General features: G+C 40.5%; 1 protein-coding gene across 1 annotated transcript; it reads left to right on the top strand.

Annotated features, from left to right (window-relative positions):
- The first annotated feature begins 1902 nt into the window (after positions 1 to 1902).
- LOC147684742 (interleukin-9 receptor-like) lies at positions 1903 to 25802 on the top strand. The gene is made up of 5 exons (XM_086939728.1): positions 1903 to 2047; positions 8129 to 8243; positions 15465 to 15661; positions 25385 to 25521; positions 25614 to 25802. The coding sequence occupies exons 1-5, from the start codon at positions 1903 to 1905 to the stop codon at positions 25800 to 25802; spliced, it is 783 nt and encodes a 260-aa protein (XP_086795854.1).
- Positions 25803 to 27671: the final 1869 nt, after the last annotated feature.

Below are 27671 nucleotides of genomic sequence, written 5' to 3'. Positions count from 1 at the left end.
TTGTGCAGGAATCCCCTTCCTGCACGAAAACAATCTCCCCACGACACAGGCATCCTTGCACCATGGTGCAAGGGTGTCTGAGCCGGGGTATGGCTGCAGTTTGTACGCCAGCGCAGGGGGAAGCACAGAGGTGCAACATATTGTTGTAAATATGTCGCATCCCTGTGCTTCGAAACAAACACAGTGCAGCCCAGCAAAATGACTTGCGGCACCGGGCTGCGTAAGTTTCTTGTAAATCTGCCCCTCAGTTTTTATTGATATCAGATAACACACAAATTCCATCAAAGAACAGAATAAAGTCAATAGAATGTATTAACATCAAGCTCTCAGGCTTTTTCCTCCATTTCTTTTGGCTCGAGCACGCAGGCCCAAACTCCGAGATTCATACTGACTTTAATCTATAAATACATTAATTAGTTAAACTATTCAAAATGTTTCTACCCTTGTGACTATAACAAACGATATCAGTAAACAGATGTAACTGATTGAGTAGCGATAAATTCAATATTACTAGGCACCATCATTTTCTGCACTCTCCCAACATGACGTTACTTCCTATGCCTCATATATTGCAATACCGGGCCGATTTACAAGAAACTAACACAGCCCGGTGCCGCGAGTCATTTTGCTGTGCCGCGCTGCGTTATTTTCAAAGCACAGGGATGCAACATATTTAACACAATAAGTTGCATCTCTGTGCTCTCCCCAGCGCTGGCGCACAGACTGCAGCCATGCGCCGGCGCAGGCACCCTTGCACCATGGTGCAAGGATGCCTGCGTCGCTGGGAGATGTTTTTGTGCAAGAAGGGGGACCTTCCTGCACAAAAACAATCAACTGAGGTGATTGCCTCTTCCAATGTGTGCTGTAAAATGACATAAGGGTGTCTGCACTGGTGCACAGCTTCCGTTTGTGCACCGGCTCATGGGAGAAGGACAGGAATGTGCCGTATCTTGTAGATTCTGCACTTTCCTGCTGTTTTATTTTGACGCACGGCAGCTCAGCAGGAAGGCTTGCTGGTCTGCGGTGCATCCAAATAGAATCTATGTCGAAATCCAGCAGCCTTTTTCCCCGCAGGGAATCACAACGCGGTCGTTACAACGACCACGTTGTGATTCCGCATACCATTACTTCGCAAGTCGGAACAACGACTTGCGGAGGGGGGGCGCTGGATGTTGGAATAGTACAATTTACTATTCCAACTCCAGTCTGTGTGGACACTAGGGAAGGTGTTGGATTTTAAATCCAACACCTCCCCCCCCCACCTCCGTAAGACGTTCCGACTTGCAGAGTAATGGTACGCGGAATCACAACGCGGTCGTTGTAACGACCGCGTTGTGATTCCATGCGGAGAAAAAGTTTCGGGGTAAACGTTGTTTACCGTCCAAATATTCTAAAGAAGCCCTTTAGTCTCTGTCCCCAACACTACCTCCCTGAGAAACCTTTGACTGCTCTCCCTTGCGACCCCGAAAGTCGAGTGCAGAAAGCGTATACATGGCCCTGTTTGAAGAGTCATAGTAGGCCAGACTCCAGAGGCAAACAATCCCAAATGCCCCAGGTGTGGCCTGGTAGTTCCCCAGATCCTCAAAATGGAGTCTGACATGAATACTTTGCCCATATATGTTTTCAGAATAACCCTTGGAGAAGGGACCCACTAAATAAGAGATCACAACACATAATCGCCGAATACTGTTCTGGATATAGTTCGAAGGTGGGATATTTTATATCTTTGATACTCTCTTGCTGATTTGTAAATTCATTTCTGTATTGCTGTATGATTTGTATCTTGCTATAACATTGGAATCCTCGTAAGATTGCCTTATGTCTTCACACTGGACCCCAAACCATGGAGACTGCACATTGTCCCAGTTGGAAGAGCATACAAACTACTGATGAAAATCTACCATGGTAAAAAAAACAGATGTTAACCACTTGTCTCATAATGTTCCATGTTTTCAGATGGAAAGAATAATGATTACACTCACAAAGACAAGGCATTTCCTAATGTTTGCTTATGTGACGTTAATTTCTGCAGTACCCGGTGAAACAAGTAAGTAACTTGAAGACCTTTCGTATATTCTCTAATTGTTCTATAACTTAATTGTACCCTTTATACTTGGTATTAAGAAACCCACTCCCCTGAATACTCTTTTAGTTACTGTTGTTTATATGACTATAAGAATTTTTTGAAATACATATCTATTTTGCCTTTGTAATAAAAACAAAATCAGTATATACATAGTAAAGTGTTTTTCCTCATGTTGTACCCCCCAAAAACTGTCTCAAGGGGGTCTTGTGATTAGATTATCATTGCAAGTAAGTGACTATGAAATGTAGCTACAAAGGGAACGATTTACAAACTCTATGTTGTGGAACCTTAAGTAGTACTAGAGGAGTAACACTTACTTACTGCAAAATGCAATTCACAAACCAAGGAGTGAAAATCACCACCTCCAACTTTCTAATCGTTTCTATTAGGAGATCTCCACACATGTAAGTTTATTACTTAGTACTAAAAGTGGGAGGTACCAGGGGAGTGGTAGGAAAATGAGGAATATTTCAAACAAGATGGGAGTGGTTTATGGAAAGTAAGGAGGGGTTTAAGGAGCAGAAACTAGTAGAATAGGTAGCAAATGGCAAAATGCCCTTCTTTGACGACTGTGTGACTACAGAGGCATGTACCCCTTCTCCTCTTATGTCACACATGGAGTTCCCACAATAAATGTAAATGTGTTTGTATTTTATATAGCACACTTCTACCCTGAGGTCTCATAGCACTGTATTCATACAGCTGTGAAACCCTTCCTTGCTTTCCTGTGAGATGTCCACTCCTGGGCACCTCCAAGGTAAAGCCAGGCATCCAAGCACTGCTGGGGCCGTTGTGGAGATTAAGCAAGCTATTGCCCAGAGTCACAGAGTGGGACCCATGATTCGACTAGGCACCGGTCCGGGGAGATTGAGTCCAAAAGCCGCCGAGGCGGGAATTGATCACTGGTCCCGGGCCAGATCTCTGCATCAGGGTCTGCCGCTCTAACCATTGAGCCACGCTTCTCCACACTCCACAATAGAGAAAACAGAAAAAGATCAAAGAGATAGGTGAGCAGGCCCTTTGCGTGATATATGTTGTACGACCGTATAGAACGAGATAGGATGACAAACTGGCATTGGAAAATATTAATTAAGATCCTGGGCAATTATGGGCCATTAAAATATAGGCCTAAAACATGTTGACAAAGAAGAGGGTGTAGGGCTATAACATCCCACCAACACCTCATGCATATTTTTTTCCCTACCATTAACACCCATTATTAAAAGGGACACCTAGGCGTTTCAAGGTATTTGTATCTCAAAGAAGACCTCGGCAAGTACTCCCTAGAAAAACATTGATCCCATTCTGGCTTATAGGGACCAGAGTAAGACCCAGTGATGAAGCATTCCACTGATAGAGTGGGTAAGGGTCTCAAATTAAATCATAAAAAGGTTCCCTCCTGGGTCAAACACTCCCCTTTCTTTTACTGTGGCTTGCCTGGCATGTTCAAGGAATATAATGTGTAGGATACTGTGTTGTGTGAAATAATACAAACATCCATCCACAAAAGAGTAAGAACATTGCTAGTCACAAACTACACTTGTAAAGTTACTATAGACCTGGTGATAAAACAATGGTAAATGTGCTCCAGCGCAGTCCTGCAGCAAGCGAAACACAAGCCATGGCCACCCACAGGTACTGTAACACACATCCATAGAAAATAATGGAAGGACTGCCTTCAAACAATACCCCAAATTATTGTTAAATAAACTAACTAATAAGAAAAAATATATATTTTGTTTAAAGTTATATATATATATCATTATTAAATAAATCATTATGAAATAATTGTTTACCTACTATAAAATCTAACATTAAATGTATTTAACAATAACATTTAATTAAACTTTTGTTAAAAAATAAAAATGTGGGTGGGATTTTACTTTAAATTATTTTCCAAGAACTATTATTTATAAATTAAGCATAACTATTTTGATAAATTAGTTATTTTAAATACATTTATTTCTATGAGTTTATGTGCTGTAACATATTATTAAATTAGTATAAATATAGCAGTAATATATAGTATAAAAGTATTTTCCATTTCTATTTTTATTACAATGTATAATAATGTTTATGAATAATAAACGTTACAAATAAATCCCTATAATTTCCCATGGCTCCCCACCTAACTGTGAAAAGTTACCAGTTGTAACTTACACTCATAGATTCGGTCTTATATATCTCCGCCCACTGAACTGAGGGGTGAAGACATGTAAGCCTACACTTAGGTGCAAACCTACACACAGAAATAGTGAATGCCGTCAACGTGTAGATTTAGTCCTAAGTGTGGGAGTAGATTTACATACAAGTACATTCTCACGTGTAAATGTAACTTAGTGAATAGGCCCCACAATGTCCATTTCCAGTTCAATCTGTGATGCCCAGAGACCTGCATCATCGCCTACCTCCCCCAACACCTCTCCAGATCTCTTGGTCACTTGCATCTCATGATGTTATTCACCTAATGAGCTAGTGCTATTGCCTATATGTCCATGGAGATATTCCTATGTTTCTCCATGCAACGTCACCATTTCTTCCAGCAGTGTTGTGTATTGTATTTTACTCTACCCTTCAAACATGAACCAGATCTTTATACCACAGACCTGATCTGTAACTCAGATCTTCTGTAATGATGCTCAGTGCAGATTCCATTTCTCCCTCAGACCAGAAGTGCAACTGACAGTCATGGAGAAGGTATTAATATTCCACATACTGAATCTGCTGTGTACTGAGCCAACATTGAAGAGTTTTGGCTCGGGTATAGCAATAGGACAGTGTTTGAATGTGTGCATAGAGTTTGAGTTTCATTGCTTCAAGAAGGGGATACTTTGGGATGTTTGAATGCATAACTAACTGATCATTATTTGAGAAAGGTATTATCCTGCTCAGTGATTCCTGGGGAGCATGTGAGGATGTAACAATCTAGGCATGAAACTAAGCAGTGCTCTGTTTGCAGGTGTGAGGCGTAATTTATCCCCAGGAGTCAGTACTTGAATGCAGAATTAATCAAAGTGAGGATTTTGAGAGAGAGGTTTTGGACTGTCAGACATGGCCATCCAGATGTTAGCTATTTGTTCGTAATTGACATTCAACTGGACTTCTCAACGTTGTTGGCGCAAGGTTTAATTCAGGCTCGGATATTCAACAGGAAACCTTCTAAGAGTTTCCGGGTTGGTTTCATATCTTGCTCACCTAGGTGGAGTAGTGACCGTTTTTTTGGTTTGTTGTCAGGACAGTCTGCCCTTTGAATGTGTTGCATTGTAAGATGTCCAGGATCAACTGAGCAGTTGTGAGATAAACATGGTAATTTCTGAGCTAAACATACTGCTAGTTGAAGGCAGAGTTGATCTCCTTTCCGAGCTGTGGGTAGTAGTGTATGGTGGGTTTTAATCTGGAACAAAAATGGCATATAAAAATACTCCATGTTAAAAATCGCCAAGTTAAGGTCAAAGGTCAAGTACATGTGCATGGTTGGGAAGAGGGGTCCCTTGGGTACCCCCATGGGCCACATTTGGATGCCTTCTGGCGAAGGGGGGCCTCAAAGACCGATTCCGAAAGCCATTGTGATTCGGGCAAACTAAATAGGAACGGCTGTCAGAATTGGTCATTGTAATCACTTGTCTGGAAACCACGTCCATAGAGCTGTACGAATCAGCTCTAAAAAACTCAGGCTGTCCGGATGCCTTTCGGAACCGATTCGGATTGCTCAAATGGTTTCCGGGCATTGCAATCGGTCATTGGAAAAACTGTACGATTCGGTAAGAAACAAGGGTTCTGAATGGGATTCGACAGCACCAAATCCCATCCAGGGTCCTTCCTAACAACATCGTAATTGGCTCCTATGAGTGGAAAGTCATATTACATACAGCACAGATATTCTAGCCTGTATGTTGTTTATTTCCTTCTCGTTGACCCACACATTGAAATAGCTAATTAGCAGAATTTGGTGGGATAGTGAGGTAATGTTTGGAGGCAATGAGCCAGGTTAGATGGAGTAATTTTACCTTGAGCCCAGCAAACAAATGCCTTGGAGATAGGGCAGTTTTTGCAGCCTGAGGTGGCAAGGAATGTCTCCAACCTGAAGAGATGTGTCCCTGGGCTGCTCTGCTGCTTTGCTCCAGCACCATTAAAATAAGCATTTGAAGGCATCAGATGTAGCCTGCGATGCGCAATTGTCTTTTGAAGAGATGATAAGGAAGCAGCCGTCTCCTTCAACAACATTGCATCAGCTCTGACTAGTGAGAAACAGCTGGGTGATGTTGGGACATTGAGATAACTCAAAAGCAGCAGAGGTCACGGATTCAAATTGAATTGCTGGGCTTCTTTGCGTCTACTGTCCCACTTGATGATTCCAGTAAGGGAGGTCCAACAGCAAATAGCGATAATGTGTTCAGACTCTCAAACAACACATATTGCACTAACTATGCTTGAGCCAATAGAAGGCCTAGCCATCTATAGAAAAGTCAAGAGAGTGGATCTCAGGAGTGATCTGACAAGGTGTCTGCAAGAGCTTAGAGGACACTTGGGCCCCAAGTTGGAAGGTTCGATAAACAATGTTGACTCACTGGGCAACAGGCATGTAGACTTGGAGGTAGGATGGACCACAGAACTGGAATTGAGACTGCTTTCACTCTGAATTTTGAGGCAGTGCTGAGCAATTCTGCATTGGCTTACGTATGATGTAAGAAATTGGAGAATTACTCTTTGAAAGAATATTCAGATCTGTGGCCTGCTGGCTGGAGCACAGCGAGACAGAGCGAGCATGTGGTGGGCATGTTCTTCTCTCTTCAGAGTGAATAGCAATAAGGGGTGAGGCTTGATCGGTTTAACAGAGTTGGCCTGACTATGGCCCAAGGGATGTTTTGGCTCAGTTGCATTATTTTACAGAAAAGGAAGAGATTCTGACAGAGGTGCAGTGTGTGGAGACATCACTTTCCTGACAATACTTGCCAGTTACATCTCGACTGCTAAACTACAAAACAAAGGTTGTCCTGGATCTTGTTGTCAGGACAAGAAGGGAAATTGATTTGTGGAATTGTCTGTGGAGGCTTCTAAACAAGCATCCTAAGCTTGCTACAGGTTACTGATGTAGGTGTGGCAAATTTCTCTTCCATTTTACTCCATTTTACCTTTATTTATTTATTAATGAGTTGCATTTTGCGGTGGGACGGTGTGGTTGTTTGCAGCATACTTACGTGAACTTGGGTAAGATTAAGGAAATCATATTCTGGGAGAAAGAGGGTAGGTTGTCAAACATTCCTCAGAATATCCATCCAAGACCTTCAGTCAGGTTTGAAAATAGGCAAGAAACAACAAAAGAGACTGTTAAAAACCTCCTCAGAACAAATGACGTGTGACTGCGCATATCTGTGAATTGTTCTTCGGGAGGGTGTGTGCTGGACAGCCTTAATGAATTCTTCTCCTTCCCCTCTTTGGTTTTATAGTGTCAAACACTCGACCCACTAAGGATAAAATGTACTGTAAATGTGTTATGTAAATGTGTGTGTCTTGTAAAGCGCACTGCTACCCGGAGGCGTCCTGGCGCTATAGATCGCTGGGGAACCCGTCCTGGCTTTCCCTGTGAGATGTTCCCTCCTGGGTATCTCCAAGGTGAAACCAGGCATCTCCGGCGTTTGTGGGGGGCCGTTGTGGAGATGAGGTAAGCTAATGCCCAGAGTTGCCGAGTGTGATCCTTGGTTAGAGTAGGCACCGAGGCGAGAATTATCGAGTCTGCTGACCCTGGTCCACGACCCTGCCGCATCGGGAATTGAACCCTGGTCCCGGGCCGTCTTCTGCTTCCGGGTCTACCGCCTCTAACCAGTGAGCCACACCACTCCACACTCCACTGAATTAAACAGCGATGTACAGCCAGAAGAAGCACTGGAAAGTTGGAGCCAGAGGTCTACCTCAGTCAGTAATGGCCCTTATTGTCTTCAATGGAGCGCTCAACATTCCAGTGTTCTAATTAATCTGTCCAGGAACACTACATGTGCTGTTAAAGGGTTCACATGTGTAAACAAAATTGTCTTTCCTTTTCAGCAACTCGGTTTGGTACAATTGACTGCCATGTGAACTACATTTACAGAATGGACTGCACATGGGTTAAAGGCGAAGATGCAGGACCAGGACCTTTTTACCTGCATGCTCAAAACATGTAAGTTTCACTATAAGGCTGTATGCTTTGCTTCTATTAATTAGTTTAATATGTAAGATGTATATTTTCCTCCACTGTAATTGTGGAATCTTTTTCGGGAGTCTCCTGGCAACCATGGGTCATTACACTCCAATGTATACCACTGATGTACTGGGGCTTTACCTTACAGCTGAGCCCAAAACTGAGCATCAAGTACACTTCTTTAGCCCTTGATTCTCAGGGTAGCAAAGGTCCCAAGGCTTACTCAAGCAGGTAGCATGGGCTGGAAATACAGAATGTAATGAGACACATAAAAGATATTAATAAGTCATTGTCCAGTGAGTGCTTTTTCGTATGAGACAAAGGGGCTGGTTAGAAATTCAAAGGAACCATTCCAAATCAAGAGATGTCCCAGGGAACATCTCTTACATTGGTGGGAATAACCGTGACAGTGGTTCTTGTCAATGTATTAAAATGATAACGGACGACTTCGTCAACATGGCGATACCCTCCAGTAAACTTTTAACCTTTTTTTAAATTGGTATAGAGACAAAATATCGAGTTTTTATTATCGACCAGACATAATATCGAGTACAAAAATATAGAATAGACAAAATATCGACTAGACATAATATAGACTACCAAAATATCGACTAGAAAATTTTAATATCGAATAGAATGGACATAATATCGAATCAAAAATATAGAATGGACATAATATCGACTAGACATAATATAGACAACAAAAATATCGAATTTAAGGTAAGTTAATATACATTTTTTATTTTTGTGTAATATAATTCTGTAGCAGGTTGTGGGTTTATAGGGGAATAGGGTGGGAAGTAATTTAATTATAATTAATTAAATATGTTAATTTATTTATTGGTATTTATTTAGAATTAATTGTTAATTAATTATTAATTGGTAATTATTAAAATATAATTGGTAATTAATTTTAATTGATTAATTGATAAATATGTTAATTTTAATAATTTATTTTCTGTAGCGGGTTGTGCATTTATAGGGGAATAGGGTGGGAAGTAATTTAATTATAATGAATTAAATATGTTAATTTATTTATTGGTATTTATTTAGAATTAATTGTTAATTAATTATTAATTGATAATTAATTAAAATATAATTGGTAATTAATTTTAGTTGATTATTTGATAAATATGTTAATTGTAGTAATTTATTTTCTGTAGCCGGTTGTGGGTTTATAGGGCAATAGGGTGGGAAGTAATTTAATTATAATTAATTAAATATGTTAATTTATTTATTGGTATTTATTTAGAATTCATTGTTAATTAATTATTAATTGGTAATTAATTCAAATATAATTGGTAATTAATTTTAATTGATTAATTAAAAATATGTTAATTTTAGTAATTTATTTTCTGTAGCGGGTTGTGGGTTTATAGGGGAATAGGGTGGGAAGTAATTTAATTGTAATTAATTAAATATGTTAATTTATTTATTGGTATTTATTTAGAATTCATTGTTAATTAATTATTAATTGGTAATTAATTAAAATATAATTGGTAATTAATTTTAATTGATTAATTGAAAAATATGTTAATTTTAGTAATTTATTTTCTGTAGCGGGTTGTGGGTTTATAGGGGAATAGGGTGGGAAGTAATTTAATTATAATTAATTAAATATGTTAATTTATTTATTGGTAGTTATTTAGAATTAATTGTTAATTAATTATTAATTGGTAATTAATTAAAATATAATTGGCAATTAATTTTAATTGATTAATTGATAAATATGTTACTTTTATTACATTAGTTTCTGTAGTGGGTTGTGTGTTTATAGGGGAATAGCTTGGGAAGTAATTTCATTGTACGTAATTACATTTTTTAATATTTTTTTGTGTCTAATTTTTATTTATTTTTATATTGTAAAATAATGTATTGGTAATGCGTAAATAATTCGTATTAGTAGGTCATTTTTATTATTATTTAATTATTATTTGTAATTTTAATTTATTAATTAATATGTTTTATAAAATTGTAAAATATTTTAATTATTTTGTAATTGGTATTAATATTTATGTTATTTATATTTATATATGAAGTATTTACTTTCCCTACTATTGCACTCACTGGAGTGGGAATAGTAATTTTTACCCCTACGCTATCCAACTCTTTCCCTACTGTTGCACTCTCCAGAGTAGGAATAGTAATTTTTACCCCTACGCTATCCAACGCTTTCCTTACTGTTGCACTCACTGGAATGGGAGTAGTAATTTTTATCCCGACGCTATCCAATGCTTTCCCTACTGTTGCACTTACTGGAGTGGGAATAGTAATTTTTACTCCTACGCTATCCAATATTTTCCCTACTGTTGCACTCACTGGAGTGGGAATAGTAATTTTTACCCCTACGCTATCCAACACTTTCCCTACTGATGCACTCTCTGGAGTTGGAATAGTAATTTTTACCCCTACGCTATCCAACGCTTTCCCTACTGTTGCACTCACTGGAGTGGGAATACTAATTTTTATCCTTACGCTATTCAACGCTTTCCCTACTGTTGCACTCTCTGGAGTAGGAATAGTAATTTTTATCCCTACGCTATCTAACGATTTCCCTACTGTTGCACTCACTGGAGTGGGAATAGTGATTTTTACCCCTACGCTATCCAACACTTTCCCTACTGTTGCACTCACTGGAGTGGGAATAGTAATTTTTACCCCTACGCTATCCAACGCTTTCCCTACTGATGCACTCTCTGGAGTTGGAATAGTAATTTTTACCCCTACACTATCCAACTCTTTCCCTACTGTTGTACTCTCTGGAGTAGGAATAGTAATTTTTACCCCCACGCTATCCAATGCTTTCCCTACTGTTGCGCTCTATGGAGTGGGAATAGTAATTTTTACCCCTACGCTATCCAACGCTTTCCCTACTGTTGCTCTCTCTGGAGTGGTAATAGTCATTTTTACCCTCTCACTATCCAACGCTTGCCCTACGTTGCACTCTCTGGAGTTGGAATAGTAATTTTTACCCCTACGCTACCCAACGCTTTTCCTACTGTTGCACTCACTGGAGTGGGAATAGTAATTTTTTCCCCTACGCTATCCAACGCTTTCCCTACTGTTGAGCTCACTGGAGTGGGGATAGTAATTTTTAATCCTATGCTATCCAACGCTTTCCCTACTGTTGCGCTCTCTGGAGTGGGAATAGTAATTTTTACCCCTACGCTATCCAACGCTTTTCCTACTGTTGCACTCTCTGGAGTTGGAATAGTAATTTTTACCCCTACGCTATCCAACGCTTTCCCTACTGTTGCGCTCACTGGAGTGGGAATAGTAATTTTTAATCCTATGCTATCCAACGCTTTCCCTACTGTTGCGCTCTCTGGAGTGGGAATAGTAATTTTTACCCCTACGCTATCCAACGCTTTTCCTACTGTTGCACTCTCTGGAGTTGGAATAGTAAATTTAACCCTCTCGCTATCCTACAGCAAAAATATTGTATATATTTTGTTAATAATATGTTTATATATATATATATATGTTTTAAAATTAAATTATTATTAATTTTAAGTTTATTTAAGTATTATAAGTACGTTTAAATTAATTATATTTATTATTATATTACTTTTAAATTACTTTTAAGATATTTTAAAAATTCGATATTTTGACTGTCTATATTTTTTCCTATCGATATTTTGGAGTCGATATTTTTGTACTTACCTGTTTATAGATAGGAAGTCGATATTCTGGCATTCTATATTTTTACCTCGATATTTTGGCAAGTCGATATTTTGACTGTCGATATTCTGTCAGTGATCCTTTTAAATTTTCAAATACAAATTCCCAATGCAGGATTTTTGGGGGGGGACAAAAGTAATGACCCCGATACCATGGGAGCTTTCTCTACGGTGACAGACAGTGAAGGCTGACCATTTGACCACCCAATCTATATCCTTGGGCGGTCAAATTGCTGTACCTCCAATGGCCCTTACCCTGTCAGAGGTGTATGTTAGCAGTGGAGACAGAGTAGTCTCCAGCGCTGACACAATGAAGTTCCATCTAATTCTATATGAGGAGGCGTAACTTCAGTTTGGGGGAGAGTGTACTCCGACAAACTCTAAACCAGGCCCAAAGTAATTTACTTCCACAAGCACCACATAATACTGTATGTAAAAGGTCATGTTGCAGAATTACAATTCACACTTACTAAAATAACCATCACTGGTTCAGGGAATCAGCTGGTATTAGTAGAAGCTGTTCTCAGTACTAAGGCAAAACTGTTCCCAGTACTGCAGCAGTGTATAAAACAGCCAGTGCAAGTTAGGGCATATTGTCTTCCTGGTATAAATGGTTGGTACAAATCTTCTTAATCCCTATGGGTTCCCCGCTTATTCCTCCCACAAGAAATATGTTTATGTTCGTTGTAGCATGTGAATAGTCCCCAAAGTCACAGTTCTTTCCCAATTACACTTCCTTGGACTGTACTTAGGACTTGATTCATTCAAAGCATTTTGGAGTTTGTAAAGGCCATATGTAGTTCAAAAACCTATGGCCGGCCATCTCCACCTCTGACTTTCCTATCTTTTCTGTGCTGAGATCTCCACTGGCGGAAGGAGAGATTAAGTGGCAGAACTTTCTATGTTCCGTGTCCCAAAACTAGCAGCTAGAAGTTTGGAGTCATCAACTACAATAGTGATGCTTTTTGGTAGCGAGCTAGGAGCCTGCTGTACAAGCATTTTTAACAGTCACTATCATTCCCCCATTGCTAAATCAGAGGGTTTGCAATCACGAAAGAGCATTTTTGGATTTACTAAACCCATTTACTGATTCAGAAAAGTCTTTCTGAATTGTTAAATGGGATAAGAAATTAATTCCAAATCACAATTTGTAATGAGTTTATAGTGGGTGTTCCTTCCTTATGAATCAATGGTTTGTGTCCGCAATTCCAGTTGCAAACTATTGAAAGTTAGCAAATGTTGCTATAAGTTTCAGAGGGAGTAGTGAGTGGTACCAGGGATCACCACCAACTCCCACTGACGCAAAGAAAAAGCTTTAAATAAAGGTTTAATTTTTTTAAAACAATTACAGGAATGTTGGTGGTGTGCTGACGCTCACTAATCGCCATCAACGTGATTTTGACCAGTCGTAGTGAGTCACAAATTAAGAGCCAAGGCAATCTGCAACTTTCAAAGATTCCTTTGTTTGCGAATCGACCTATTAGTACATATGTCACTTTGCAATCTCAGATTCCATTTGTGAAAAAATTGGTGCACAATTTGTCATTACTTTTTTACGAATGGAATACATCATGCTTTGGGTAGGAAAATCCATGTGTTTTTGGTGTCCTGCCATAAAATCATACCTAAAATATTGCCCAACAGTAATATTGTGTGCTAAATATTGTTTACAAAAGCATTGGCCCATTCAAGTCCTTAGTAGTAAACCTAAACGGGGCACAAGGTTTTTGTAAACCATTTTCTGACATACAACACTTTCTTTAATTAAGGCATTCCATGCTTGGATCATCTTGCCCCCAACCCCCCCCCCCCCCCCCCCCACCCCCAGGCCATTCTTAAAATGGTGGTTTCAGAGGTTAATCCCATTGTGTATAGGCTACTCAATGAATCTCTTGATCAGGCAGTGTTTTTTTTTTTTATGGAAGCATGCCCTTATACTCCCCCTACTTAAGAAGCCCTCTGCTGAGCCTAAGAATTTGAGCCATTTAAGGCCCATCTCACTTCTTTCCACTATGGCAAACAATTTTGATATACAGCTTACACCGCTTCTGTAGGAAAAAACAATCCATTTCATGACTTGCAATCAGGTTTTCGTCATAGTGATAGCATTTAGACCTCTCTTCTTGAGGTTTCTGAGTATGTTACATTTAATCTTGACCAAAACCCCCCGGTTGTGGTAATGCTCTTGGATCTTTTTGTGGTGTTTGATAGGTCTCTCATGCTATTCTGCATGAGAGACTGGACGGTAGGGGTATTACTGATCATGCCTAGTCATGGTTTAAATCTTTCATCAGCAACTATATGTAGGCAGTTTTTTCCCTCCTTTTACCTTTGCAGCAAAAGCTCCGGATTGCGGAGTCCCTCAGATTTTGGCTCTTAGCCCTGCCCTTTTTAATCTATACATGTCACCATTGGCCAATATTGTTGAGTCTTTAGGAGTTAGAGATGTTTCCTAGGTGGATGACATACAACTTCTCCTGGCATTTCATGAAAATGTTCCTTCCTCATTGAGTTCTTTTAAGTCTTGTCTTCGATTTGTCGTGGAATGGATGAATACCAATCCTTAAAGCTGAACTGAGATTGTTTTCTTTGGTACCAAATCTAGCCCTGACTCTAACCTCTGGTGGCCAACAGAGATGGGACCTACCCCCTGTCCTTCCCCAGTGATAAGGAATCTGGGGGTCAATTTTGATGTTGAGCTCACTTTTGGACCTCAGATTAAAGCATTGTCCAGTTCTGTTTTTTTTATCCTGAGATCCTCGAGTCGTATGCTTCAATTTATTCCCACGGAATAGCAAAAACCTATCATACATGCCTTGATCACCTCCAAATTGGACTATTCTTATAGTCTGTACCTCGGGCTCCCTACTTTTCTTGTTCAGTGTCTTCAGACTATTCAAAACACCGCTGCCAATTTGATCCTAAAAATTCCTACCTTGGGTACAAAATCAAGTCATTTGTGACAGCTTCATTGGTACCAATTAACAGAAGGATCCCATTCAAGGGCCTAATTTCTGCCTTTAGAATTTGTAATCTAAAGGGACCTCTTTATCTTAGGTGCCTATTTAAGTTGTCCTTTCAGGCTTGATCAATGCGTTCAAACAACCTCAAATTGTTTCAAATTCCCTGCGTTTTTAAGTCTAGAAGAGATGGCCATTCTTTTGCCTACTTGACGGCAAGACTGTGGAATGCCTTGCCTCTGGACTTGAGAAAGGAGATACTGCCCTTCTGTAATGGTTTTCAGAAAAGTTCTTAATAAAGCTTCTCTTTAATTCTGCTCTAACCAACTCCTAATACTTTCCTCGTATTCAGCCTATGTGGCAATCCTTTTTGCTAGCGCCAGGACACATTTTTAGGTAGCGAGCACTTTACAAATGCATTGTTTTGTATTGTATTTTTAAAATACCCTTACTTTTCAATTAAAGAGCATTGAAATGCATATTTATATGTGATATTAAACTTTCATGCTAAAACCAAGTTTGTTCAATGGCATCACTATCTTTGTATTTTACCATTTTAGCAACTTCCCAGATGAAGAATATGAATGCACCTTTTTCCCAAAGGAAGATCAAGAAAATCGGTATCACTGTTCAATAATGGTGCAAGATGAATTTGGACAAAGTGATAAATATGCCATTTCACTGAAGACACCTGTTGCTGGGTCCAAAAACAAATCCTCCACTGTGTTAACATCACCATTTGTGCCCTCTAAGAAAAGTAAGTGTTATGTCAACTTCATTAATTAGAAGTACCTAAATATTCTAACATATAAACACAGTCCCTACAAATATAATTGTCATCCTGTGGTTCTATTTGGTCTGTATGTAATCAAGGAGATTTTTCTTGCGTAGTTCCAAAAGATTATTTTTGGTGGTTCCAAAGAAGTCCCTTATATATTAGTAAAATGATTAAAAGACCCCAAGCTCCACCACAATGTAACATAGCGCCCCTACTTTGCCAAACAATCTGCTGCCTCGCAAAACTGTCCTGTGGCCTTAGCTGGAGCAAAAGCAGTCTTTCTTTTTCTTTAAAATCTTTATTCAGTCACTTGGTATTGATCAAAAGAGCACTTAATTCATTACAAACACATTTTATACAAGCTACAAATACATACAACACAACTCATAAAATCAATTATACAGCCTTAAAATTGGGAGAATTAGCGCTTTTCTTTCTGTCTGATCAAATTTACAGAACAAGACATGGTGAAGGTCAGTTTGGGACAAGTAGTTGTCACAAGGACATGGAATCAGATCTGCATGTTTAAATTGCTTCACCAGGAACCCTAGCATCAGGGTAATGAGGTTCATGCAAAAGCGAAGAAGAATACATTTGTGTTGGCTGGGCGCGATACTAGATAAGTAGGAATAACAACCCTCTTTTCTTTGGGGAAGGAGATCGTATACAATTAACCCTTTTTGTTGCCGATTCTTTTCTCTATGGATAACATTTGCCCTCAGCATGTACGCCTCAATGATTTTCTGTTTAGAAACCATTTTACAGGATGTGGGTACCCTGAATAGATCACCCCGCCCAATTGCGCTTAGTTCCGCTTCTACGTAGCTGAGCCAACTAATCTTGTTATAGTGCTCCAGTTTCAAACAGTCAGCAATTATGCGCTGCGTCAAATTTACAGTAGACCTGTGCCATATTGAAAACCAGAGGAGTATTTGGGCCAATCTAATTGAGTCAGCTATATAAGGCAGCCCCAATTCACTGTGTAGGATAACATTGGAGAAGGATTGGGGAAGCGACACCCTATTTTTAAAAAAGGTGTCTTCAAGTTTTTAAAGTTTCTCAATCTTGGCCATCCCCCAAACTCCTGCCCCAAGCGTCACCGCTGCCTTTGCTTTTGCAGCGTAAATCTTTTTGATGGGGTCCAGGGGGCTTGTACCCAGCTTTTTGGCAAAACCCTTTATAGCTTGGAGACTTCTTTCCATACCAAGGGCTCTGCCACTCACCAGGTAATCCCAGGAATGATTATTATCAAATAAAACACCCAGGTATGGAAAAAAATGTACTACCTTGATTTTCTGTGTTCCCCGGTGGAAGCATGGGGGTTTCAAGCCTCCAGAAGCTCCAGCTATGATAATAATAGATTTTGACTTGTTCACCTTTACGTCTAGTGAAGCCATGAATGATGCATATATTGGTATCAGGTCAAAGAAAAGAAGAAGGTCCAGAGGTCCTGGATCTGGATATTAATTCCTATTGTAATAGAGAAACTATGCTCAAGGCTCTTGACCTCTCCAGCCTCAAAATGTTAAGTGAAAATGGAAGTATGAAGTGTGTTTCTCTTTCCCTGGTAGTCAAGTCCAATCGAAATGTTAATTCCTATTTTGCGACACAAGAAAATGATCATCGACGATTTGAGTTGAAGAAAACGTGTTTTATTGGCATCAGCCACTTTGTCATTTCATTTGTGCAAAAAAAATATATATTTTTTTTAAATAGAACAGCCGACACGTGTTTCGCCCTTCGTGGCGATTAGCCAGGGCTTTCTCGGTACTCCTCCTATACCAAAAAACGCAGTCAAAGATTTAGGGGTCCTAATTGACACCGCCTTCTCGTTATAGCCTCATGCAAAAAAAGGGGCTGGTACCTGCTTTGGCTTTCGGCGCGGCCTAAAACCCATTTTGGGATTCTTTGATGATGCCACCCGCCAACTGATAGTTCAATCAGTTGTTCAATCGCGCCTAGATTACTGCAATAGTCTTCTGATTGGCGTAAAAAAAACAGTTACTGCAAGACTCCAACGAGTCCATAATGCAGCAGCGCATACTTTGTTCGCCCTACCAAGGAAATGCCACACCTCCAATCTCCTTCACTGTCTCCATTGGCTACCGATCAAACAGAGAGTCCCGTTTAAAACCCTCTGCACCACACATTAGATTATATATGGCCATCAACAGGTATTTAAGTCCATATCAAAGAGAGTCCCGAGGTAGTCCCGTGTAGTGGTGATACCGTTTCATTATTAAAAAAGTTAATTAAAAGCCAAGGGCTGTCATCTAAGACCTTGAAAAGAATCAGGTAGAAGTGTTTATTCTGGGATCCTATCATCCTTACTTGCAGGGGAAAGGTATTAGATATTAAAGTTAATAACCCTCTCTTCGTTCTGCCCGATGTGGACTCGACTGCTGGTTTCTGGAATCACCAGTAACCCGCAACAAAGACTGGACCACAGTCCAGGTTTCTTGAAAACAAATGGTCTCAATGGGATGCCAAAGATTATGCCACTCTTCTTTCCCTAACTTTGGACTAATTCCAGCTATGTTCCAAGCAGCTACTTTGAACTTACTAATGATTGTCACACTTGTAAGCTGAGTGTTCTGGGGACTCATCTGACTCCCTTGGGTTGTGGGGGCTGGAATAGCTGGAATATCTGGCTCTGGGTCATTTGTGCTCTCATGGAGTGGACGAGTTGTTGGAGTTAGTCAGTCACAGGTCTCCAGATCTGAGAGAGGTGCAAATCTATCAATCCTTCAACTTCCAGTCACCTAGGTGTCCCGAGCTGAACATCGACAATGGCAAGGGTGTCTCATATTTGGCCGTGTTTGGGCTAAGAAGTGCATATGGCTTGAAGTTCTACCCCTCGGTTAAGCCACCTACACAATTTGCCTTACACACACCATCTCTCCCCTTATCTACACACAGGCCATAAAAACACTCACACCATAGCCAGTAAGCTCACACCAAAGATCATTTTCACTTACCACTCGTTAACACGCACGCACCACTAAGAACTCAATCTCTCCATCTAAGTCTTATCAGTGCACACACTGAAGTTGCCAGTGCACTTCACATAGCTGACGTGATCACAAAGCACATCCTAGATGCACTCTTCACAAAAGAAACATGGCTCATTTCTACATCCAGGCATCCCTGATATCTTTATTTATTCAGGCTACAGCATTCAAGGCAATTACCACACATATAAGAAATGAGGAGGACTTTCCATTATCTCACTTGGTCTTTATAGAGGGACAATTCTGAAGTCTAGCTTGACCTGCACTCTCACTGACCAAGCAACAGATGCATTTTTTAGCCCTCCACCTGCTATTTCCCAGTTCCACCATCATTCACAGCTCCCTTCAATGTCATCTACAGAACCATTGGATCAAACAAGAGCTTCATAGAAGACCATACCGGACCCCATCACCATTGCTTCCATTCAGCACTGCCACCCCTATTTCTTTGGAGACTTCATACTTCCTAGTAACCTGAGCACCGGCACGATATTAAGAATCCCTCTACACATGCCTCAAGATTTCAGACAACAAGCAGTACATCATTTGACGTACCCATTGAAATGCCGCACCCTTGATCTCATCTTGGCTGCTTTACCCTAAATTCGCTAGAAGTCATCTATGCTATGGCACTGATTCATCATTAATCCATCTTCTTCTCTAATTTCCATACAACAACGAAGCGCGATGGCCAAAAATAAGGAAAAATATACTGCTGCTTCAAAGAACTCTCCATGTACCTTCTTCAAAAGAAAGTAATCAGCCCACATCAGATGCCGACAGACTAACCAACAGCTGTGAAAAGTTATGTGGAACTCAACACACCTTTTAAAATACAGAGCTCCAACACCCAAGAGCGCTGAAGAGAACAAGTGCACCATATGACGGAAGACAGGAAAAGAAATAAACATGGACCAATGCCATTAATGACCTAAAGCAATTCAAAGCATGCCAACCAGCACACAGATTTTTCACCTTCTCATCCATAGTCATCTTCTATGACACTACCATCAAAGAAGCCATTCAACCACAGGATCAGAGGACCCAGTGCATGCTGCAGCAAAAAATCAGCTACACTGTAAGAACTCGGTGACACCCTCTTCTTCAACTTCTTAAATGACCCCATCTCCTAAACCTGCACACTCTTTGCACTGTCTACTACACAGTCAACCACCAAGCATTTATCAATCCCCTGGACAGATTGTTGGCCTGTGGTACTCCAGTAGTAGTATTTACTTACTACATAATGCAATTCAGAACCCACAGTCAGAACATCTACTTCATCTTTTCTGTATGGACATCTCTGCCACATGTGTGGAAAACTCTGAACATGTAGACATATGTTTTGGAGCAAATGTGGGGGGAAATACAGAATTAATTACTATAAAATGAGTCGGTTTAATGGAAATTAAAGGAGGGTAGCGAGGTATATGATAATTCAAAACACGCTTACAACTTAGTAAGATAATTGCTATATATAAAATACACTTCTAACTCCACTACAGCTCGAACAGAAACAAAACAGGCCCAAACCTACTACAGCCAGGCCTTAGAATAAGTCAACCACCACACATGGCCAATGACAGCTACAGCAACACGCTCTCACAGAAAACACTGAAAGCTGCAAATAATATTAGGTAAATATAGGACGATTAAAGTAATTTTTTTATGGCCTGGTCAATTTTCTTTTTGTAAAATGTATAAATGTAATTTATTTACCTTATAAATATTAATTCAATTTTTTGCATTTAATCTTTCATTTAAAACATATTACGACAAGGCTACCATCACAGGGAACACACCTCCTAATGAAAGGATGGAGGGACTGAAGTTTCAGGACTCAAAAAGCCATCTACAGGTGAACTCATTACAACACCAACTAATCACATGCAGGCTGAGCACTGAAATGAACTCACACAAACTACTTTTTTGTGATTACTATTTCAGTAAATGTGTTTGTAGCTTTAATGCTCAGGGTGCTGAAAAATTAAGGGGGAGGGTTTTGCAGGCTAAGAATCATCATCTTTGGCATGAACAGAGAAGCAGTCGTTGCTAGATGGCACTTGTCACTGAAAGTGATGTTTGACATAAGTGCTCTATTTGAGTCAATTATCCTAGGAGAAGCATGCAGGAAATTGGAAGCAGGATTTATTTTTCCTCATCAGACTTTGACCTTGAAAAAGAGAGAAAAGGCAGTAAATGGGAAGGAAGGAGTAAAGAGAAAGACAGAAAAACAATGACAGAGATAACGCAAGGTTGAAAAACTTGCAAGAAGAATAAGATAAAAGGGCTGGGAGTGGAGACTAAGACATGAGGTGGCATTAAGATTATGCATTCTATGTATTCAAGAACCCTCACAGGCCCTCTAAGCCTATGTCTAAATACTTGGGGGCAGATTTATGATGCCCTTGCTCCTCTTTGCGCCGCAATTGCGTCACTTTATTTGACGCAACGGCGGCGCAAACAATGCGCCCTATTTACAACGTGACGCATCTAGGAGATGCATCACGTTGTAAAGCCCTGCGCCATAAGGAGGCGTTCCTGCGCAGGGGGGGCGTTCCTGCGCAGGAACGCCTCCTGAAAGTGGCTGAGTGAAATCTATGAGATTTCACTCAGTCACTTTCAGGCCAATGCTGCGTCAAAACTCTGCGCCTGCTTGAAGCAGACGTAGGTCTTGATGCAGCATTGTGAAGATGGGGCACCCTCGAGCCTTGCTGGAGCTGCGTCGCGCTTGCGACGCAACTCCAGCAATGCGCCACCTTTCCGGCACAGATGCGTCACGCATCTGTGCCGTTTTTGCACCATGGTGCGCCGCATTGTAAATGCGGCGCACCATGGGTGGCGGAGCTGTGGCGCACTGTGGCGCACGTTAACTGGTGCATCCCTGGGGATGCGCCAGTTAACATAAATCTGCCCCTTGGTGTACTCCATTTCACGGTCACTTGGTCTTTCTAGAGGGACAATTCTGAAAATGTAGGCATGGTACAAGCAAGTCAATCTAGACACTTGCACCATGTAGTGAGCTGTATCACCAGCAAAGGTAACAAGTTTGTTGCAATGGCAAAGTCACTGGACGAAACGCAAACTCTATACCTTTGCCAACTTCTCTCTGATGTATTAGGTGCCATCGACTATACCCACATGGCACTCCAGCCACCACAGGGAACACCTGTTCTGCAACAAACACGGATGGCATTCCATCAACTTGCAAGCTGTCTATGATGCTAAAAGCTGCTACACGGATGTTAGCTCCGCCTGTAATGGATAGCTATATATTTCATCAGTATCCTCTTACACGTCAGTTGTTTACTTGAGATTTAGGTGACATATGGCTCAAAGGTAAGTTAAAACCTCTTACAATGGGGTTGCATGTGCATCTGGTAGATGGCCTCTTAAACATGCTCACTCATTACTCATAGCAACACAGTAGACACACATTAACCTAACAGTCACTGCATCCCTATGTATATGATAGAGTACATTTAGAATAAAACTACATAAGAAATATCCTGTGTCTCAGTGGATACCAGGTATGCTCTCTCTCTCCATTCCCTTAAACCTGTCTGACATCCAACCCCACAACCTTAACTGAGGTACAACAGTGCACTCACAAACATACACAAGCCATTTTTGAGTGCGATTTTGTTGTCCTTAAGTCGCCTTTTAGATGTCTTGACCGTACTGGGCTGTTCTTCTCAGAAGTTGTGTCCGAGGCAGTAGTAACATGATGCATGTTGCACAACATTGAATGCAACAGGCTTATATATAGACATCACCGCTGAACTCAGGTCTCATCTATGTTCCTGGTGTGGGACACAGAACACAGGTCAGGATCTGCAGGTGCATGATCAAATACTTGCTTCATTTTTCACCGGCTTGGATGCTGCATTATTATGATTGGACATTGTCTTGTCAGTTATGAATTCTGGTGTATTATAGTGTCCCACACATCATCCTGAGACAATACCATCACAATATGATACTGTCATAATTAAACATGCTATACTCTATTTATTAATTCACTCACACTTCACTTCCATACTCATTCTATCATATTTATATATATTATTATTATTATTATTATTATGTTCCCTGTATAGCGCCAGAATCGACCCCCGAAGGGGTATCTCCGCGCTTGCCTTGGGAACCCGTCCTGGCTTTTCCCTGTGAGATAGCCCCTACAGGGCATCCCCAAGGTGAAAGCCAGGCATCCCGCCGCGGAGGGGCCGTTGTGGAGATTAAGCAAGCTTAATGCCCAGAGTTGCAGAGTGTGAACCCATGATTAGGTCAGGCACCGAATCGAGAATTATCGAGTCCATGGACATTTGAGCTCAAGACCCTGCCGCGTCGGGAATTGAACCCTGGTCCCGGGTCTGACCTCTGCTTCAGGGTCTGCCTGCTCTACCCAGTGAGCCACACTTCTCTTACACTAAACTAAAATGATTCACATAATTCAGTCAAGTTTGTACAAAGATTTACTTAAACCTTTATAGTGAGCAAACTGCTAGCAAACCATGCCAATAAACATCTGTCCAGTTTTTTGGAAACTCGTGATATTCTCCACCCCACCCAGATAGGCTTCAGATCGGGTTGTAGCACGGAGACCGCACTGCTGGCAGCGTCTGTGGAACTCCGCTCAATCTGAGACCAAGGTGGCTCAGCTGCAATGATAATGTTAGATCTCAGTACGGAAGTTGCATCCCAACCTCATCCAGAGGTTGAAGGAAGTGGAAATCTCTAGGGAGGCTATCGGGTGGCTGGAAGCCTTCCTGAGACGCAGGAGTTTCCAGGTGTGTGAAGGCTCACTTTATTCTACCGTCCACCCTCTACAGTGTGGCGTCCCACAGGGCTTGTCATTGAGTCCTACACTTTTAAACCTATATATTCCCTTAGCAGAAATCTTAAGGTCACATGATCTTGTCTTAGTGTCATATGTAGATGACACACAAATCATCACGGACGTATACCCAATGTCAGCCGTTCCTCCACTCAACTTATGCCGTAAGGAGGTTACATACTGGATGTCTGCGAGCAGACATTGGCCCAACTAGCACTGCCGATGACAGTATCATCACACTCATACAAGTGGGCAATTCAGACCTTAAATATACATTAAAAATGACTAATACATGCCGTCCAAGCTATTCCTATTGCTTTGGGTGGCAGTTATTACTGATTTTAATGTACATTTAATTATAAAACAACTGTTGATGTGCCTCTCACAAAATTAAACAAACAGAACCACCATGTGGCAGCTGTTATTAGAGCGTGGTGTTGACAAAAAAGTGCCATTGTTGAGCACCGGAAACCACTGGGTCAAATTAAGCACTGTACAGCAAGCATTGTCATAGCCAATAAGTCTGCCCTTCATACGCTGGAGTCCCGGTTAATGATTTTATTATCTATTGCAAGCATATGCCACCAGATTAAAAAAATAAAAAATGCAACCACTCAAACCATGTGCTTGCAGTAAAACATTTAAAATTAAAAAAAACAACAATCCTTTTATTTTACTAATGAAGAAGTATTTCAGTAGTGCAAGCCATTTTATTATTATTATTTGTGATGGAGGCAAGAATAAATCAACACCTCACCAAGCACTCAATTTGGAAGAGGCTAAATTGTGATCAAATCCCATAAACACTGTATAACTGCAAATGTAAAAAGGAGACGGAAAATAAATTGCCATCTAATTTATACATCTATACTAACTATCTAACTAACATCTATACAGGCAGAAATAAATAGCTGTCATTTAGAGTAGATGAATCAAAATAAAACACAGTTTGACCCAGATTTGTCATTGGAGAGAATGCATCTATTTTTAGATGGTTGTGAACAATGGTCACACGGTCACTTAAAGTAAATGGAATCAATTGATAAAGTGGGCTGGCCCATTACTCCATGCTGTATGCTGTGCTAAGGGGAATCAAAATACGATTTACAACGCAAAAGACCAATGGATGAAGTGCACTGACCAAAAGCCCATCTATGTATTTATATTGTGTATGAATTGTTTTGAAAAACAATAGTCTGGCAAAATTGCTAAGGCTGTCTCAAAGCTCAGATCTAACAATTGAAAGTAACTGGACCTTTAAAAATGTGTGTAAACATTTCTGTTTTCATAATAGGGCTCCTTTCCATTTGTCCTTTTGTTATAAGTGCTACCTAGTATGTTGATTGAAGGCCTTTCTGACCTATTAGATAACAGCCCTCTAAGTCCTTGTTCACCTTTACAAGAAGAGTTATTTCAATTTAGTTAGTTTGACAACTTATATAATGAGACAAGGCTGCAATGTCTGTCCATTTCTTATTGGTCTTTCTTCTATTATATTGAAAAGCATGTACTCTAGTAGGTTATTGACAACCTTATTTCCACTGAGAGTCAATAATTGAACGGACAAGAAAGCAGGACTATCTCCCAAATTCAAGTGCAGGTCATCAATGATACTTCCAAAGCTGCACAGACAAAGAGAGTGGCAGAGAGCTGCAAATCCTAGTGCATATGATGTAACACTTTGGCCAGGCCTTCCATTGACCTCTACACCATCCAGTCAGCCTTAATAACAATGCAAGCATGCTCATTCCCTCACAAAAGTAATAAATCCCTATCTTTTTTTATTGTGAATGCAAATGTTTGAAAATCCATTATGTTTATGAATTTACTAAACGTAACGTGTATATTTTATAGTTAAGTATGATCCGCCCTTCAATCTTTCGAGTAGCTTCAGCAACAATCAACTTGTAGTTGGTTGGAGCGTAGCTTCAAGGCGCAAGAAACACATGCAATATGAGATACAGTACAAGGAGCAGGCTGCTCCATGGGAGGTGGGTATGTTCGCCTGTGGTTCTTTTTTCAAGCTCTTGAGTCTCATCTCTCCTGGTTATGGGGTTATCATGCTTTTCTTCTGCTTCCACAGAGATCTAAATCCAAGAACCCCAGCAGCACCCTCCAGCATTTAGAAATGGAGGCATCAGAGCTGGAAGAAGGTGTGGTTTATATGTTGCGCATTCGTTGTAAGACCTCTGCGAAATATACTTACTATGAAAGCCAGTGGATTGAGTGGAGCTCTTACCTCACTTTTCAGAAACCCTTTATTGGTAAGTAACTTCACTGTTACAATGTATATTATACCAACCGGAGCAAACAACAAGGTGATGGGTGGAATGCTTGAATTAATCTCAGCTACTGGCGATTGTTAGGGGATACATTCAAGTTCATTGTTTTTCACCCACCATGCTACTCTAGACGAAGGTCTGCCCTACGCAAATCAGTACTGACTCTACTGTTTATAGGCATAGTCCATCCCGACCTACCAAGCAAGGCACCTTCCAGAAGGGAACCACAAGCAGCGTCAGTTTCGGTTTTTGTGGGCATCGTCAGTGAGCTATAGCTTAAGCACTATGGTACCTAGGAATACTTGCCACACTTAACCGCAAGATAATTTTGATAGGTTGGAATGCTGCCAAGAGCGATTACCACTGGTTTAGACTATTTGCAAGTAATCCTCCCCAACCACCTTTTGTGGGTATGATACAACACAACATTCACTTCACAAGTCCTGAAGTACTGCTGTGTGGAAAATAAGACCACAACTTTTAAGTGATATAGTCTTCTGGCATTGCAATCCTGAATGGCCCCCACATACCTGTCAACCTCCCGATGAGGAGCTGATACCACATGGTGGCAGGGAAAACGAGCCGTAAACTACTGTAAATAGTGGATTTCCTGCTCATAATCCAAGACTTTGAAGTGCGGTCGTCCATTAGGGTGTATAAAAACACCCCAGGACATCAGCACCAGCCTCAGCAAGCTTTGTTTTGTTTTTAAAGAAGGGTTTTTGGGGGGCGGAGTGGGTTCAAAAGTACTTCTTAGCACGAGGCTCTCGCGCCCCTCCTCACATGGTGAGATTGTTCTTCAAGTTGCCAGGTATGGACTCCCAGCTTTCCCACCCTCATGCGTGAAAACTTTGTGGGGCAATATCTGTGCCTTCTAAATGCCCATTGTTCGTTTGCCTCCCTCCCAGTATCAACAATTTAGGACGTTCTTCAAGAGTAATAAAATGTGTGGAGACCGACCTCCAGTCACTTCTTTGCCATAAAACCTGAAGAGGACGAAGGGACACATGTAACTGGACAATAAGGCTATCGGAAATAGATTTTTCAAAGAATGTTTCGAGCAGGCGATAGTACTCCAACAGTCCGAAAGAAACAACCCAGATATGAAAAAAAATCATGAGCCTGAATACAGAAAAGTCGCCTTCTGAACACAACAACGAGAGAGGCAAACATTCATAATTTGTGTCAAGGGCAAACAGTTAATACAGGAGACATCAGAGAACTGTGCATAGTTTTAAAAACATGTTTACGCAATAAAAGTAAATACTCTATAGCAATGGCCATACCCTTTATTGATTCAAAGTATAATGCTGCTACAGATATATGCATAAGACTGAGGACCTCAAACGACCCTTACTCAAGGATAAATTAATTTAATCAACAAATCAGCAGGTTCTATCTCCAAGGGATGGATGCAAGTCTTCATTGTTTTTTCCTGGAGCACCACAGGGTTTTCAAATTATCTTTTTTTTTCAGATTAACAACTAAAAAAGGCATAGAACAGCAACTCGAAAACAATCAGCCACCCCTCATTCAAAACATCAATTGCAAATTTACTATAACCACATGTTCAACCTCCTCCGAGTACATTAGGCAGTATCCACGAGTCTGGGACAAGCTCTCATCCTCTAAGAGGGCTGGTCATGCCACAAGAATTATTACTCAAGAAATTAGGTTTCTATTGTGTTGCCTACAGCAGGAGTTGCTCTTTTCTATTCATCTTAAGGTTCAAATAACACTAACAAAACCACGTCGTATTTATTATTTAATGAGTTGAAAAATGTTCTTGTTTCCAAAGGTGGGTGTTGTAATCTTTTACACATGTGCTATTTTCTGGGTTAGACGAAAATGTCTGACTA

Source organism: Lissotriton vulgaris, chromosome 10 (genome assembly GCF_964263255.1).
Source record: "Lissotriton vulgaris chromosome 10, aLisVul1.2, whole genome shotgun sequence".
In the NCBI taxonomy this organism is placed as follows: domain Eukaryota; kingdom Metazoa; phylum Chordata; class Amphibia; order Caudata; family Salamandridae; genus Lissotriton; species Lissotriton vulgaris.
This window is presented reverse-complemented; position numbering and strand designations above follow the sequence as displayed.

What these genes read in the sequence shown, in the direction of transcription:
- LOC147684742 (XM_086939728.1), top strand. Translation starts at nt 1,903, where the DNA reads ATGGTAAAAAAAACAGATGTTAACCACTTGTCTCATAATGTTCCATGT. An exon ending in TACCTGCATGCTCAAAACAT is followed by an intron (nt 8,244 to 15,464) that starts GTAAGTTTCACT and finishes TTACCATTTTAG; the next exon opens with CAACTTCCCAGATGAAGAAT. An exon ending in AGCAGGCTGCTCCATGGGAG is followed by an intron (nt 25,522 to 25,613) that starts GTGGGTATGTTC and finishes CTGCTTCCACAG; the next exon opens with AGATCTAAATCCAAGAACCC.